We start from the raw sequence: 18,093 nt of genomic DNA, 5'->3' as shown, positions 1-18,093 counted from the left end.
TTTTAAGCTACATTGAATGTTTGTGGTATGCATATGGTGTTTGTAGTACATAATTAACAGTTTTTAATTTAAAAAGCTGGTAGAAATTAAAGATTTAATTGAAGAGCGCAACTGTTGGTCCCCTGTTGGACTCCAGTAAAGATCACAGCTCGGCTTCCTTTGTACTGTGTGCGACTTCCTGTGGCACTGCATGCAGAAGAGCCCATACAATACAACACGCAAAACTCTACAGATGTTAAAGCCTTGTGCATTAGCTAGACTTCTAAGGTACTGAGTCAGTGTCTACTTTCATTTGTCTACTATACTTAGCCATTTATAGTAGAACTGAGAATTATATCATTATCCGATATAATTACAAATCCAGACGCTCTGGATAAAACATCCGTGGCCTGGATAAAACAGCGAGTGCCCTTACACCAGCTCTGGCTGTACCTATAAATTCTAGATATGAGAAAACGCTTTCTTGTATTTCCATGTTCACCATGCGTGTATCATTTTAGTTCCATTAAATCTGGCTAGGTGAGATTTGAAAGGTGCCAGCTCACGTCTGCGTCGTTACCCAATGGATTAGCCATCATATGAGGGCGTCATATCCTTTAAGTGCTTTTTAGTAGCACAGAATAACACATATATGGCAGTGTTCTTAAACTGCATATTCTGCAGATGTTTGTCAGCAGTGCACACTCTAGTAATGAGAACATAGTATGTTATTTCAGACACAGCTTAAGGTTACCTGTAAGATCTCTGAATAGGGAGACCAGTATGTATAGACATTTCCCAATGTTACATGTATTGTGACATATATAACTGACAGAGAATCAACTAATAATAAATGTTTCTTCTGACACTGCAAAATTATTCATTATCATAATGCACTGATAATTAAAAATACAGGTGTTGAATGACCAGTGAGTTTTTTCTTTACATTGACCCTGCACTCTAACCTCAGCTTCAAAAGAAGCTGTTCTATGCAGAATTTTGTTGCATTGTACTGAGCAAGAACAATAAAGCTGAATCATATAGCTGAATCATGAAGCTTAATGTTGAATCTTAGTGGCCTGGATGTTTCTAAGATTCTGTACTAAATCTATTTTAAACATGACCGTCTCCATGTGGAGGTCACGCTCTATGGAGAACTGGTTGAATGCAAAGCAAACTCATGTGAGCTATACTTTTTTTTCTATAAAGTACAACTTTCATAACTATTGGTTACTACTTTTTGGCAGTAAAAATGACTCATTTCTCCTTTAAAATAGCTCATCGCTTGCAATCTCTCTTTGCCTCATGAGAAATTCTAGGGCCACCTAGTGGCAGTTGTTAGTGATTGATGATTTTAGGTGAGACAAATCCCAAGGATTCAAATAGTAGTAATTCTGAAAGAGTTATGTATTTGTGTTCACCCTCTCTCTCTCTCTGTCTGTCTCTCTCTCTCTCTCTCTGTCTCTCTCTCTCTCTGTCTGTCTCTCTCTCTCTCTCTCACACACACACCATGCTGTGCTGCTCCTACAGTTTGCACATTTATGTCTGCACTGTGACGTAGTAGTAATAGTAATAGTAGTAGTAATAGTAGTAATAATAGCAGTAGTAGTAATAGTAATAGTAGTAATAATAGTAGTAATATAGTAGTAGTAATAGTAGTAGTAATAGTAGTAATAATAGAAGCAGTAATAGTAATAGTAGTAATAGTATTAATAGTAGTAATAATAGTAATAGTAGTAGTAATAGTAGCAGTAGTAATAGTAGTAGTAGTAATAGTGGTAATAGTAATAGTAGTAGCAATAGTAATAGTAGTAATAGTAGTAGTAGTAATAGTAGTAATACTAGTAATAGTAATAGTAGTAGTAATAACAGTAGTAGTAATAGTAGTAGTAATAATAGTAATAGTAGTAGTAGTAATAGTAGTAGTAATAATAGTAATAGTAGTAGTAGTAGTAATAGTAATAGTAGTAGTAATAGTAGTAGTAATGGTAGTAGTAGTAATAGTAATAGTAGTAGTCATAGTAGTAGTAGTAATATTAGTAATAGTAGTAGTAATAGTAGTAGTAATATTAATAGTAGTAATAGTAATTGTAATAGTAGTAGTAGTAGTAGTAGTAGTATTAATAGTAATAATAGTAATCGTAATAGTAGTAGTAGTAGTAATAGTAGTAGTAATATTAATAGTAGTAATAGTAGTAGTAGTAGTAGTAGTAGTAGTAGTAGTAGTAATAGTAGTAGTAGTAATAGTAGTAGTAATATTAATAGTAGTAGTAATAATAGTAGTAGTAATAGTAATAGTAGTAGTAGTAGTAGTAGTAGTAGTAGTAGTAGTAGTAGTAATAGTAGTAGTGAGCTATTCAGACCTTTTAAAAACATCCAAATGTGCATAATATCCCAGACCAGTCATAACTGGAATGATTTTTTAATCAAATGTCCTGTAAAGTCCATATAGCAGTGGTAAAATAATGCCTGTGTACATACATGTACATATGTATGTGTACATACTTTTTGAATCAGAAAATCTTTTTATAAGGTTTTTAATGCACATTATCTAATATGGATGTCGATATTCTCTTCTTAACTGAGCGTGTATTTACATTTACATACATGAGAGCTTCAGAATTGATAAACATTTACAGAAAACTGACAATATATGTATCTGATTTACCTAAGGGTAAACATTTTTAACATTATTAGTACGATTTACAAATATCCAAATCATAACACACGCCCAGAGACATGGAAGATTCATGCATACAATTAAACTATTCTTCATCATTAGACAACCAACCCGCGACTCCGTGTCTGTTTTACACCAAGGGCATTTTTACAAAGCATCAGAAAGCTGATGCTTTATCGTACTTAATACACTTACAACTTACTGGAGCCTAATTACGGTCCTGGAATAAACTTTGTTTAGCCCTTGTTTCCATATGAGCCCGGCAGAAATTATGTTTCAGTGCAGACAAGCTGGATGTGGATAACTGGCTTTTCATAAAAACTTCTTAGAAATAATGAGCGTTGAGCAGCTAGCATGTTATAGTGTTAAGCAGAACACTCAAGAAGTGACAGTGTCAGGACCTGCACAACTACCTTCATGTTGCGTCATCAATCATATGATGTTTAAAAGCAAAATCTGTACAGAGTGAAAGATTATTTGAATTTTACAGGCTAGATACAGAAAGGACTCACACGTGAACAGTTACAGATTGCAAGTTTAGTGGTCCAAACCTAACGTGTGACCCTTTTATTTTTTAAGACCTTTTTATGACAGCAGCGCTTCAACGATCTCATAATCTGCCTCATCAGCATGGTAGAGGTCGTCCAGCTGACCAGGGTGATCTACCATGGTAAAGCCACCAATGTCGGTGCCCTCACCTATGGGCGAACACCTCTGAGCCAAGCTGTATTCACTTGCCTCCTGCTCGGTGATTAGCTCGAAGTCCAGGGCTTCGCCCGTGGTCTCTTCTCCTTCCATGGAGGGCAAGCAAACGGTGTTTCTGGCCTGGCCACTTTCTCCTTCTCTCGCTTTTATCTCGCACCTCTCTCCCTCGTTGGGTGTTACTGCTAGAAGCAGAGGAGTCAGGTCTAGGAAGGATTTGTGACACGGGGTGTTAGGTTTGGGTGCTTGAGGAGCTTGGATGGAGAATGGGACCACTCTGTGTGCTCCGACTCTGGCAGGCCTTCCCATCTGGCTCAGCTCGGCATTTTCCGCAGTGGATTTCCTGTCTCCGGTTTCCCACCATGTTCCCGCTGCTGGAGGCGCCACGCTAATGTCAAGTGGTGAAAATGCCTCTGCAATTTCTATGTCCTCCTCTGGTGACTGTGAAATGTCACTTCCTGCTTCTGTTGCCATTTTGTTTTCCTTTGCCGCCTCATCCTGAAAAGCCACGCACTGGGTCTTCAACGACTCCCTCGTTTTTTCTCCTTCCACCTGGATTATCTGCAGAGGTTCACATGGGGAAGAGCTAGCGCTGTTCCTGAAGAAATCCGTAATTTCATCTTCATCTTCTGGGGCCCTGGCCTCGTTTCTCTGATGCCGTGTTATGCCAAAGGCATCCTGTGACCACAGCTTCACTCGTTCCTCCTTGGGGTTGTCAGAAAGAGGCTCCACCGGAGTCACCACAGTTTCGTCTTTAAGCACAAACTTCTCCAGGTATCCCCTGGCCTCTGAGTCCGACTCCTGACTGTGGAAGGACTTCTCTGATGTCACACTCGCCATGTCATCTTGCTTCATCCTGCTGCCTACAGCATCAGCGTACAGATCCGTGTACATGAACGCCATGGCTTTCGGCTCCTCCAGCAGGACAGGGTCTATGATTTTCCGAGGTCCTTCAGGGAGGAACACGGGTGTGAGGATTGACTCCTGGCTGCCGAACAAGGCAGATCCACTTTCCTTTAAGGGTGATTTTAGCAAGTCTGCTTCTACATTTGCGCTGTCTGTGGAGAAGCTTTGACTCTTCGGATCGCTTCCTCCACCATAAAATACCTCGTCCACAAGTTCGACGGGGATCTCCAGCCCACCGATAGTCGCAGAGTCATCCAAAACCACTGGTGCTGGATTTGCATGAGTCACTTTGCCTGAACTCTCCCCTGATTTGCTCTCGGGCTCACTAGGAACTTCCTCTGTATGCACCCCTGTTGATGCCTGATGGTCCAACAGTGTGAACTTCTCAAAGTAGTCTTCACTAGTGGTCCCCCTTCGTGGTGGTTTAGTCGGCGGTAACAAAGATAACGGCTCTGGCTCTGACAGGACGATGGCTCGGACGCCTTCTAGGTTTCCGGTTGGGTTCTCCGCAGATGTCTCATGGTCCTCCGCAGTCTCGTCAGGTTTTATAACTGGTGTGTTTTCAAGGTAAGACAAGTTGTCCATCAGCTCGTTGCTCTCTTCCTCATCCACTGTGGACATCTTGGGCGACACAATGATATTCAGAATCTCGGATCCCTCGGATACTAGACGGAACAGGCGCTGGTTCACCTCCTCTGTTAGGTCAGTCTTTTCGTCCACCGTGTTTTGCTCCATTTTCATGTTGGGCAGGGAGACTTCCACCATGGCCCGTCTGTCAGGTTCTGCCGGTACTTCGTCAGTTGCGTGCTTCGTCACTTTCTCCCCTGCTTTATTCCGCTTCCTCTTCTTCCTCATCATCCCAGAATCCTTGTCCATTTCAAAGATGATCCTTCCTGCTGATCCGGAAGCTGGCATTCCAGAATGTTTTGGGACTACGCTGAGGCAGGGTTCCGGAGCGATGGAACTGAATTCTGAAGCCCAGGGGGTGGAGCAGCGACTAGAAACAGTCTCCCAGACAATCCCACTGTCCTCACTCTGCACCGTTACCATGGAGAAATCCGGGTCCATCATCAGACATTGCAATTTGGGCTTCACTGCCTCGTCTTGGACTATCTCTCTGAGACTGGAAAAAAGTAATCAATTCACGTCTTATTTTCTCATGCCTTTGTATGATTTTCTGTGCCTGCTGTGCCTGCTGCTATTTTAATGTTTGGTTAAAACAATTCCTCTCTCGATGCCATAAATATGTAAGAAAGGATTTAGCCAGCCATCATGTCGCAATTTTTCAATATTTGCTTCCTGGAATGTACAAGTGTCTAAAGGTTTAGTCGTTCACTCCAAGTCAGCAGCTCTTCTAATTCTTACTAATGTGTTTTTGATTAAATAACGTAAGTATACAAATTTTAATAAATGTAACCAAAAAAGTAAAAACAAAAAAGGCCATTTTTTGCGTTACCTTTTAAGGATCTTATTTAGGAATAAAAACTACGTACACTGCAACCATAATGTGAACATTTGTGAAAAATAGATAATAGAATAAAATTAATAAGTGAAATTCATAAGATGTGACATATTCGTGTAACATGTGAAATGGGAATGCCGTACACTAACATGATTATAAAATCCAAATGCACATCACCTGTTCCTCAAATCCTCAACTTCATCGTTTATAACCTCTGTCTCGTCCCTGGCTGCAACTTGCAGTATCGTCATCTGATTGACCAGATCAGCTTTTCCCACTGTATCCATTTTTGTTGTGAGTTTTGTAGCATTCATTTCCTTACTCTTTTGGAGACCTCCGTGTCGTGAGCCTCATGCCACCGAAGCCGAGAGATCTTTCTCTTGCTCAGCGTTATCTCTAAATAGCCAGATCGGCATCCCATGCGTCCTCTACCCACCAGTCAAACTATCTGTAAAACGCAACAGTATACAGTTCACTGGTCGTCGCATCCCACTTACGCACTAGACGTTTTATTTGTACATTTCGTTTGCGTCACAGAACTGGGGGTCATCTTGGTTCCCGGATATCAGTATCACAATACAAACTCAGACTCTGGGAGCTTTAACGTTAGCCAGAGCTAAAAATACATGTCAGTTATGAGACATCCTGCTGAGGGTCCGAAATACAACCCAGCCAATCACAGTGAAGGAAAACAAGTACCAGACAGACTAATGACAAAAAGTAGCTACAGGTGTACAGGGACGTGACCTGTCAAACTGCTGTTTCATAGTGTTTAACTCCAAGAGGAACACATAAATTGCAGAAAATCTCTTTTAAAGAAAGACAACAACCACAGGCCAGTTTGACAGGGCTGACTGTGTTTTGGCTGTGAGTTTCTGTTTTTGCGGGGGGTTGGTGCCAAATTGCAGCAGTAAACAACCTTCTTAGTCTTCAGAAACCAAGCTGCAACACAACCTCTCCTAGACTGAGCTGTTTACTTCCTGCCAGAGTGTCTCGTCACTCCTCTCTTCAAAAACCTCTCAACACATGTAAGCTTGCCCTAAAATGCTCTACTGACATGACGCACCTGGATAAATTAAAAAAAAGTAGAAATGGAAAATTCTAGAAAAAAAAGGCATTTGTCATATCCATTTTCATGAAGTTGAAAGTTCATGAAAGTTTCCTTCCCTGATCCCAGCTCAGTCCTAACCAGTCATAACAGCTGGAGGTTATATCAGATATGTTGCATTAGTCAGTTATTACAGTGTTTGGGAGCATGTGGATAATGTCTTATGGAGTCTTGGCTTTTAAACTGGGGGCAGTAACAAAGATTGAAGGTTATACAGTCACCTGTTAATGCCTGTTACCTTAGTTATGCACATGTGTAAGAGAAGATGGGCAAGAAACAGGAGACAGCTAAAGCAGCTAAAGTGTGTGTGTGTATGTGCGTGTGTGTGTATGTGTGTGTGTGCGTGTGCGTGTGTGTGTGTGTGTGTGTGTGTGTGTGTGTGTGTGTGTGCGCGTGTGCTTGTGCTTGTTATTGAAGAGTAGAACACATACAGAGAGTCTTCAGCTATACACGCGGGCCTGCACGCATGCGTGTGTGTGTGCGCAAGCAAGTATGCATTGCGTCTTATTTTCATTTAAAGGTAACTTGGCCAGTTCTAATGGCCTCACTTGGGCAGACAAACTCACAAGATATATTCACTCATACTTGTGACATTCATATATTGCATATTTACCATATATTAATTAGGTCATGCACTCTTAACAAGTCCAGCATGTGCGCATGCCAGTAAGAGGGGATGTATGTAAGAAGGAAGCAGATGTGGGAGCAGAGGTGCTCCATCCAAAACATGGGATGGCCTGCTACTCTAACACACCCCAGGCCTGCCAGTACAGTCTGGGAATTCCTAAGAAGTCTTCTCAAAAGGAAACAGATCCCTGAAATGGAGTTTTTTTTTTAGTGTCATGTTAACTAGATCCTCCAGTAGCTAGTTATTTTAAAGAACACTGTTAGTATTTTGTTTCAAAAGAAAAGGTTTGACCTAAGCAACATATATAGATACAAGATTTAAACATACACATGTTTTATGTATTGTATGTTAATGTATTATAAGGAGGTATGAATGAATAAATGAATGAATGAATGAATGAATGTCTTGCATGGTGCTACTCCTACATACATTTCAGTTATTGTCCACAAGATGGCGCTCATCAGTTATGATTTAAAGTCATAGAGCCGCTGGAATCGTCACTTGACTGATTATAGAACTAAATACGCGACAAAAGGAAGGCAGAAGTCGACTACAAAATATGGTTGATATATTATGTCCGATTAATTTCCTGATGACAACATGCATTTATGAGTAAATTTTAAAACTGCCTTAAAAAGTGACAATAGTAAATCTTTCTCTCTCTGTGTGTTTATATGATCACATGTACATATGATCTCTCGTTTTGGCATGGTAATCTAGCATTCAATCCACCATCAGATCAAACACTGGGAAACTGCTGCCATGTAGTTTTTTGTGCACTGTGTTTTTGTGTATTGTTTTACTGTTTTAGAGGACTGTGGGTATTGTTAGAGCTGTGTTTAGGTTTACTTTCACTTCCCAGTGGTGCTACTGCACTCTTTACGGTTTTCATCCCAACAGGTAAGGTGCGGCTGTCATTTGCTAAATCACAGTAGTGAATTCTTCACAATAAATCATAGCAAGAAGTCGCGTTACTGTGGAACTTTTAAATGCATGCATCTCCCAGTAATATTTGCTCTGCTGTCAAAGCATCGATTTGACTCGCATTGTGTCCATTACAGCCACGTGATATCTCTGCCTGTCCTCCCGAGAGCAACATTTGATGTACTAGAACAAATGCCGCATAATCAAACAGCCGGAAGTGACGGAATAATTGTGTTGTCCATTACGTCAGAATTTAGCGCTTGTAATGACGTTGGTGCTGATGCTGGCGTGATGACGTATGCTAATTGAATACTGTGGGCGAGCAGGGGGTGGGGAGGTGATGAATGGGTAGCTAGCAGGGCTGAGGCGATGCGCCGGCGGGTGAAAGGGACGGTGTAATGCAAGTTACGTTTCCGTCTGCGGGTCCCTGGAGCGCCAGCTCATCTCCAGCTCATCTCCAGCTCATCTCCACATAACGGTTCGGTATCTCCCGGGCGGGCCCGTTATTACAGGCGGAAAGGGCGGAGAGACAGAGACGGGGGGGATGCATGCACAGCGCCTCGGCGAGCAAGGGCGTTGAGACGCGGCTCTGCGCGACCAGCTGAGCGCAGATATTTTGCGGGCGTCGCTCCACCGTGGGCGAGGATGCGTACAGATATGCGCTGGGGGCGCCTTTGATGGCACCGGGGAGCTGCGAACGCGGGGACGTCGAAAGCCGTCGCTTCTTCCGAGGTGAAATGGTGGGGTGAGCGCGCAGCATCTTCTTCGCCCCTGGATAACGATACGCGCGCTGCAGTTGGGCAAATTCAGCAGAGGTCTCCGCTCGTGGGAGTGAATGCCAAACGGCGCCGAGCGCGCGCGCGCGCGCTAGGCAATAGCACCGGCAGCGTACAAGTGGAGATTTAAGAGAGAAGGCGAGGGCACGCTCTGGTCCTGCAGCCTGAGTCTGTCCGTCACGCAGCTCGCTCCTGGTAGCCCGCGGTGCGCTCCGAAACCCTGCGCGACGGAGAAGGAAAAGTGCGCCTATTTCTGCCATCATGCACGCACACGTTTGTTTGCATTCGCTCTAAAGATAAAAGCCTTCAGAGTTAACACTGCGCTGCCAGCCGTGTCGGCACCGAGGGGGAGAGACCCCAGCATCGATACCACCACCAAACTGCGAGCTGCGCTCGGCGGATTTTGGAGAGGGAAAAGCCTGCTCCGCGTGTCGTGACAACTCCCGGCTTCCAGTACTGAATCTGTTCGGTTAGCCAAGGAAAGGCAACATGGGGTGAGTACCACACGTCGGTGTGTGTGCAAAAGCCCGTTTTTCTGTGAGAGTTCAGCCCGATTCGCCACTTCTTACCTAGGCCCCGTGTCTTTAAAACCAAGGTCCTGTGTTTTGGAGTGTGACCGACCCAGCTGTGTGATTAGACCTTACTATTCTCCTAGAGCCACCCGTTCGTGGACGTGTCCGACGTGCAGAGCCAGAGTTAGGCTCGGGCATAGTCTGGACTGCGGATTGCGTTGATGAGTGCCATGCATAGCCATACATACTAGCTCGCCTCTCATTTGAACTCACTGTATAACAGCTTTGTGATCGTGGGTTTTTGTAGAGCGGTGTATTTTATCCTGATCCCACCTACTGCATGTAGATGTGTTACGTAAGCAGTTCATGTGAAGCAAAATGACTTCACTGAGGTCAGCCAGAAAGACACTTTCACATTTGCTTGGACTTCGCAGAGCTGAAAGCCGCTTAAATCAGCAAGAGAGGAGATAAATAAAAGAAATCTTTATGCAAAGCCTTTTATGTCTCAGCTGGCCGATGTTTCTGCCTCAGGTCTCATACCCACGAATAAACGCAGGAGGGCTTTGAGTTCAGCTCTCGCTACTCTGGGGTAAGGGGCCGGGTTGACACCAACGTCCACTGGAGGGATGTCGGCCATATTTGTTTCCCTTGCCTGTCTGGGCCAGTTGTGAGGTCACACAGAAGAGTCGTGTTGACACAGCAGTTTTTCATGACGTGACGTACCCCTCGGTGAAAGGGAGCAGGTTGGTGGATGGTCTGTGCGGGTCTGTTTGGGCTTGCTGGCAGTGTCAACACTACATGGCTGGGACCGACCCTGTTTCCTATGCTCGGTTCTTAGCGGCAGTGCAATCATTACGGTTTGTTCAGACAAATCTCACTATTACTGTGCGAGGTGCTGTTATAACATTCTTTAACTTACCAAAGTCTTTTATTTTCCTGTCAGTCATAACCTATGCCACGGATAAGCTCTCACGGCTATAGCTAGAATGTTCTCAGACATTTCAACATGCTTAAGTCATATAAAGAAAACATGGAGAATGTAGGAGACAGTGGTCCTTCCCTGAGCCACACTCCGGAGAGCACTCAACCGGTCCAGAAATAGCCAACGTAAAATCCTCCTCTGTAGTTTGTTGGGGCGCAGCTGAGCAAAGGGCCTCTGGTGTGTTGGGCTGTACGTGATTAATGCATGTAATCTAATACTGAGCATGGATTGGCCAGGTAAATGATAATGCAATAGCAGCGGTTAAAGAAACAGGCTGGGATTGGTTGATCATACAAACAGGTAGTTGTGTGTGTGTGTGTGTGTGTGTGTGTGTGTGTGTGTGTGTGTGTGTGTGTGTGTGTGTGTGTGTGTGTGTGTGTGTGTGAGACGGGTTTTAAGGGTGTGTGTGTTGGGAGATATTGCATTCCTGAATATGTTTATTGGAAATATGATGTAGTTTGATATGAGGCCCCTGTATGCCTTAAGAAAGATCTGGTCACATACAGTAGATAATTAGACTTGATCTGAGATTTGTATTTGAGTGTGCAAAAAGTGCAAAAATGCTTTGGAAATGTTTGTAAATTATTGGAGCTTTTCAGTCCATACTAGCACTAGCGAATGCAGCGTGTAGCCGCACCTAGCCCTGAGAGAATGTTTCTATTCCTGTAATGTTTTGGAAATTGATGTCATGTTCTCACATGGTAGACCAAGAGTTTTCCTGCCCGGGTAGGTTTGGCTGCCGTTCCTAGCCAGTTCTGCTGGCTCAAATGAAAATACCCAGCACTTGTACTGCACAAGAGATGCCTCTAAACAGAGATCTCACACTGCTCCTGCCAGGAGAACGGATTTAGCAGCGGTGTGTAAAGCGCACATTATGGCTGGCGCTCCAGTGTTCGCCTGTAATGTAGCTTGTAACGTGAGTGTGTTTGCCCCTTTAACCCTTTCTCTCCCTTCTCGTTTTGATGATAGTTTGAGCGTGTGAGTGTGTGTCCCATGCCTCATGTTTGAGATGCTTGAGATACACACAAACCCACAACTGTTACCTCTACTCCAGCCCAACTGGCTGTGCACATACAGACACACCTCTCTGTGTATCTGTGGTATCTCACTCTCTAACGGAGGCCTTGCGATGCTTGTGGAAATGCACAATGCTGCAGCTGATTGCTGTGCCACATTGACTCATCTTTGTTAAGACGGTGAAGTTCTTTTCTGTACTGCTCGGGGATTAAAGTCCCAGGCATGTATAGGATATGGGCGAGCTGTCCAGTACACAGGCTGCAGGGGGCTATAGCCTAGGAGTATAATGAGGGCTGGAGATGGATTTGATTGGTCGGATTGTGTCTGCACTGTGAGCAGATGGGCGCTCTCTCACCCTCAGCCTGTGCCTGGTATTTAACACTGCAGTGTGTGTGTGTGTGTGTGTGTGTGTGTGTGTGTGTGTGTGCAAGAGAGAGAGAGATAAAGAGAAAGATCTATGTACCCTCTGTCGATCTGTTGGTCAGTAGTGTACTAAGAATCTGAGCCTGTGTAAGGTGTGTGTGTGTGTGTGTTTGCCCAGTACAGTACAGCACAGAGAGTGTGTATGAAAGGCTTTAGTCAAGCTGTGGGAAAGGGTTGAGATCTCCGGAAACTCAGATATGTTGATCGTTTACCAGCCTAATAAAGATCATGAGATGAGAAGGGGAACAGTGCTGGTGTGAGTCTGTACTGCCTACTGTGTGAGTTTATGTATGTGCACATGTGCATATGCTTGAGAGACATGTGGGTCTTTCTTTACATTTACTCTGTGTGTGTGTTGCAAAAAAGCATGAGAACTGTACACTGTGGCCTATAACACCACCGCTTGTGTGAGTGTGACTACGTTAGAAAAGTGCTTTGTTCTGATTGGCTAATGGAGGGGAAGGTAAGGAGAGGGGGTTGGAGGCGATGCTCATTGCTCAATGAGGTCAGCGGTCATGTTACCGTTGCCATGGAGATCATGCAGCTAAGTGTGATTGTCTTATTTTTTTGTCTCGTTCAGTGTGGGCATTTAGGGAGCTCCATAGTATGAGGAGATGAGGAGAATGCGTGCATACCATGCAGCATTCATTCATAGATCACAAACTGTTGACGTTTGACATACAGATGGCTGCAGACACTGTTAATGAAAATGCAAACTGAGTGTTTCTTCCTGCGTCGTGTGTGAGCCCTCAGAGAGTACACTTTAAATCAGGTCTTACTGAAAGTGACACATGAAGAGAACAGAGCACTGGAACAGTACTTAGCGTGGAACTGGACTTAACGTGGAACAGTACTTAACGTGGAACAGTACTTAATGTGGAACAGTACTTAATGTGGAACAGGACTTAATGTGGAACTGGACTTAATGTGGAACTGGACTTAATGTGGAACAGGACTTAATGTGGAACTGGACTTAACGTGGAACTGGACTTAACATGGAACTGGACTTAACATGGCAAATGGACTTAATGTGGAACTGGACTTAACGTGGAACTGGACTTAATGTGGAACTGGACTTAACATGGCAAATGTATATGATTTTGAAAATGTTTCCAAGGCAACAAGAGGGGAGGAGATGAGTGGCAGAAACAAGATTAGGCTTTTGGAATGGCAAATGTCTCTTTGTGTGTGTGTGCGTGTGTGTGTGTGTGTGTGTGTGTGTGTGTGTGTGTGTGTGTGTGAGAGAGAGAAAGCAGAAAACAATGGTAGGCACGTCAGCGGAGGGACTGTGGACAATCTTGGTCGCACTATCCACACTGTGGCTAGATTTATGTCCACAGATAAGTCACATGCGACTGCATGAGCCAGATGCTGCTTCCGTCTGTGGCTCTTCAGATCAGATCTCATTGCAGGCCGATCCCTGTGGGAATGACAAGGCACATGTGACATCTTGATAGGATGTGGTGGGTCTCACTGAAGAGAATAGTGCTCTCCTGACATTGGCAGGCTGTTAGCAGGCCTTCACAGCTCAGAACAAGATCTTAAATTCAGTCGCGGTAATTCCATATCTGTCACTATATACTAAACAGTTTCTTTTCTAAATACTTGATATACTAATTGCTGGCATGTTAATACATAGTTGCAAAAAAAGCATCAAATTGTAGTGAAGTCTTGACTATTCAGTGTAGCTCTGATTGTACACTGCACACTGCAGGCCCCTCTGAATGAAGAGATCCAGGTCGCGTGGTGTCTGTAATGGATTTTTGTTCAGCTTCTGTCATGGAACGCTTGTCCTAGATTAGTGTGAAAGGTTTTGAGCCTCAGTGAAGCAGAGTGGAACAGTGGAAACGTTGGCCAACCACGTGCTAATAAAGAGTTCAGTGGTGACCAGTGCAGAATTGCAAACCCAGAACAGACCAAGCAGTGATATGCAACAGGAACAGAGTAGAAGGGAACAACTGCTGATGTGATATGAAAATTAGACAATTTCTTTTGCAAAGTGACTTTCATCACGGAGTATGCATGTTACAAACTGCCTGTAGTGTTGGAGATTATTAACTACATTCAGTGCATGCACACGTGCGTGCACACACACACACACACACACACACATACACACACACACACATACGGTAAGGTGCCCCATCAAGAGACACACATAAATGCTTCCTCTTTCATAAACATGGTCTTTTGTCAAGCTTTTATCACACATACAAATCAAGACCACACAACTAATTTCTTGTTGCTTCATGTTCTGCTTGTATTGTTTGTGTTTGTTTAGTGGTGTTTATGTGGGTGTGAATGAATGTACAGAGGTGTGGACAAAATAAACATATTCTTTATATCAAGTAACGAATAGGGCAACCAGGACAGATTCAGTCCCTTCTGGGTGCTGTCACGCTGTATCTTGAACTGAGTGCAGCAGGACAGTAGAGCAGTCTTCAAGAGGAAAAGGCTCTTTTGGATGAAGGAAGAACTCTCTTTCTGCACTCCAGAACTTTCCAAGGAATCAACAGATTCCCATGAAATGGCCAACCAAATTCCATAATGGAATCTATGGATTGCTATACCCCCATGTGTACAGATCCATCTCCACATGTTCGGACTGAAGGGATGTGGACTGAAGGGATTTTTCCAAGGCTTCAGATCTGTCTCATCAATTCATGTCCATTGTTAAGGGTTTCTTGTTTTTTGCTCCATACACCGAATGGCAGTACTTTTGTGGTGTTTAGTAATTGTAGTGTTTAACCCACTTAACAGTGTTTATCCAGGGCTCCTAAGGGATGCAACAGGAAAGTGTTTGCCATATATTTGCCTTATCATCAGATTGTCAGTCATCTGTGGCGGGGAGCCTGAGAGAGCAAACTGACCATGCTCTCAGTGAGGGAGTGGCATATTGCTCTCCCCTGTCAATCACAGTGGTACTGGCCAATTACGGGTGACTGTGAGTTCGTGCGTCACAAAGGCACGGATAACCGAGTGTGTTACTCTGCCTCCTGACAGCACATCCTGAAAAGATGCAGCGATTGGCCGCATGTTGCGCTTCAGAGGAAGCATGTGCCAGTCCTTGCCCTAAATTGGGGAGAAAAATTGTTGTGAAAAATCCAAAACACATCCAAACTAATATGACTCTCCTGTGTAGACTCACCCGTGTAGGTAATCTTTTTTAAGTGACATTGCATGCCTGTTAAAGACTTGGATGACAAATGATGTACTGACAAATGCAGTTACAATATCACTGAAGTCCCACAGCCAAACTTCACCTGAGCGCCTTTTTTTCTGATCATGAGTCTCCATTCCAAACTCAAATATTACCACAAAACTGCCTTTAGCTACAGGTCAAGGGGACTTGTGGTGCTAAAATACAACACACTGAGCTTGAAAATAGATTTTTTTTTTCAACCTATTTGACCTGAAATTCTGGATGAATGTCAATTCAAAATGTACACTCTGAAAGAAGCACCGTGTAAAATCTACAATAAGCCTCACAAGACAGAAAGGCAAATACTCACACTCCAGCAAAAGTAAGAAACCACTTGATCAAAAATCTGGAAGGGACAAAAATCTGGGAAGCACAGAGAAAGCAGAGTTCTGGAAGGACAAAGATCTGCTGTGAGGAGCGTCTTCCTCTGCTGCTTCCGTCCATCTTTCCACACTTCACGAAGACTCGTTCTTTGAGCCAATTAGTGATCAGCGTTGCCATTTGCTTGTCTTCGAAGCGTTCTTATTGGATGCTCTCCTGTTGGGATTTCTTGTGGCTGGGAAGCTTGGCTACTGTTCAAGATGTCACAGGTTCAGTAGCAGCTATAACTTATAGCGCCTGTTCTCCGGAGCAAGGCAGTTAACCCCAACATGCTCAAGGCTGTGATGGGATGATGTAAGCCATTTCGTCAGCACAACGGTTGTTTAATAGAAACTGGTGGGCTTCTATCTTTGTACCATTTAATTCTTCTTTTAGGGTAGCAGTAGCTCAGTGGTTAAGGTTCTTGAGTAATCGGAAGGTTGCCAGTTCAAGCGCAACCACTGCCAGGTTGCCACTGTGGGGCCCCTAAACAAGACCCTTAACTGTCAATTGCTGAAGATGTCATAATTCAGTCATAATTGTTAGTTGCTTTGGATAAAAGTGTCAGCTAATGCTGTAAATGGAGTTTGAGATGAATGTTGGAATGGTGCAGGATGTGTTTGTGTTACGTTTGGGTTATGCTGTGCACTTTAGTTATGGTTTGCTAATTCTGCGTTGACTCTCTGGGAATGAGAACATGGTTCTTTTGCCAGTCAGCCTTATCCCAGCCTTAACTCGTTTGCATATGCCCATGGTCAAGTTTGTCCTTTGAACAGAGTTTAACATATGACATACTTTTTCAAAACTAAACCATTGCTGATCATTTCAGATGAACTGACACTACATCATAAATCCGACCACCTGGTGGGCTAGTGTACTGCTTGCACAGTGCCTTGCCAACCTTTGTGCCAGGGCTGCGGTCCAGAGTCATGGACCAAAGACACCGAGTGCCAGGAACACCAGAAAGCTGTCAGATCCTATTTGACAAGTGGCACAGGAAGCGAGTGAAATCAGGGACAACCGTTCTGGGACGACTGCTTGTGGACATCGGACCAAGTGTTTCTATAAGAAATACGTGTTACTCCACGTGTTACTCGGTATAAAGGAAAAACTTAAGACCTGTAAGCATCTCAGAGGAAGAATGCTAATTTAGGATTGAAGTTTCAGGGTCTCTCCATAGCAGGAGTGGTGCTGAATTCCCCGTGTTAAGTTACAGCTGGCACTCCCTCATTCACCTAACTTAATTAACACCAGGGACAGAGGAGTATATGCCCCCCCGCCAAGAGAGTGGGAGCGAGGGAGAAAGAGAGGCTGGAGTGAAGGTGAGTGAGAGAGAGAGAGAGAGAGAGAGAGAGAGAGAGAGAGCACTAGTGAGAACAAATAGTCCCTAAGCTCCATGATGGCTCTGTCCCAGAAAAAGCCCCCATCAGCTCTTTATGAGGTTTGAAGCATCCAATTACACATCTCTCTCTCTCTCTCTCTCTCTCTCTCTCTCTCTCTCTCTCTCTCTCTCTCTCTCTCTCTCTCTCTCTCGCATACCTTTAAAACTACAGTAGCTCTGTGCTTGATCTTTTGACCCAATCAAATAAAAACAGTGGGCAGTTAAAGTGTTTTAGGTGACTACTGTTGTTTTCAAAATTTCTTGCAGAAATTGAGGGACTTCACTTGTGTATTTAATCTTGAAGGACAGCCCAGAGAAAGTTCTAGAAAGAGACAGGCCCAGGATGTTCTCACACACTAGCCGCAATGCCACCTACTGCAATGTCTGTTGTCTGTGTGTTTTTTATGTTGTCACCGCTCACTAGCCTGCTGCACTTTCTATATCCCTCTACTGGGGGGGGGGTCACAGCACTGGAGGGCAGTGACACACCCAAACCTGCAGTCTTACTTGCACAAGCCGAGGTAAAAGAATGAGGGAAATGGCCTGAAGATGTGGAAGGATCAGGCACGACCGATGCGTGGCCGCGCTTCGTCCCTCCGCCACGTTACTGCAGGAAGAAGGAAGCAGACTGGCTGCTTTGGTGTTGGATTTTGCCGTCAGAACATCTAGTGGAGCTGCAGGTGCCGTGAGGTTGTTTTTTGTTTTTTGTTTTGTTTTTTTTTGCTTCGTGTCGCTGTAGACTGTTGAAGTGACATCTGCGTGACGTACATTTGTTTGTACAGTTGCAGATTTGTAGGGAAAAAAAAAAGTTTGAAACCAACTGCTGCACTTAAAAACTACAACTGCTCCAGAATTAAAATATCTTCAGTTTGGTGTTTTTTCTGTTGTGTTCCAACACAAAACACCAAATTCCAGTTTGTAAAAAGAGAAGCACTAATTTGAAAGTGTGTGACTAAACACTGAAAGATGCACACCTAAGGTGGACTTGGTACAAACACAGGACTGCACACCGTGGCTGTTGTGCTGTCTTGCTCTCCAACACAACGGTATT

At 43.9% G+C, this 18,093-nt stretch overlaps 2 protein-coding genes across 2 annotated transcripts in view; one reads left to right on the top strand and one right to left on the bottom strand.

The window, feature by feature from the left end:
* Nucleotides 1-2,499: 2,499 nt before the first annotated feature.
* si:ch1073-398f15.1 (cardiomyopathy-associated protein 5) lies at nt 2,500-6,233 on the bottom strand. Its single transcript, XM_027004289.2, has 2 exons — nt 5,907-6,233; nt 2,500-5,390 (listed from the first exon to the last, which is right to left on the bottom strand). Exons 1-2 carry the CDS (start codon nt 6,041-6,043, stop codon nt 3,245-3,247), a joined length of 2,283 nt encoding a protein of 760 aa, XP_026860090.2. The 5' UTR covers nt 6,044-6,233; the 3' UTR covers nt 2,500-3,244.
* A 2,522-nt stretch (nt 6,234-8,755) lies between these two features.
* Nucleotides 8,756-18,093, top strand: part of LOC113573796 (homer protein homolog 1) — a 23,122-nt gene continuing 13,784 nt past the window's right edge. Inside the window, exon 1 of the mRNA XM_027004312.2 lies at nt 8,756-9,659. Coding sequence (XP_026860113.2) covers nt 9,655-9,659 — 5 coding nt within the window. The 5' untranslated portion in view covers nt 8,756-9,654. The remainder of the gene's footprint in view (nt 9,660-18,093) is intronic.

This window comes from Electrophorus electricus, chromosome 6 (assembly GCF_013358815.1).
Source record: "Electrophorus electricus isolate fEleEle1 chromosome 6, fEleEle1.pri, whole genome shotgun sequence".
Lineage (NCBI taxonomy): Eukaryota > Metazoa > Chordata > Actinopteri > Gymnotiformes > Gymnotidae > Electrophorus > Electrophorus electricus.
The sequence above is the reverse complement of the archived record's forward strand: the minus strand, read 5'-3'. Positions and strand labels throughout refer to the sequence as shown.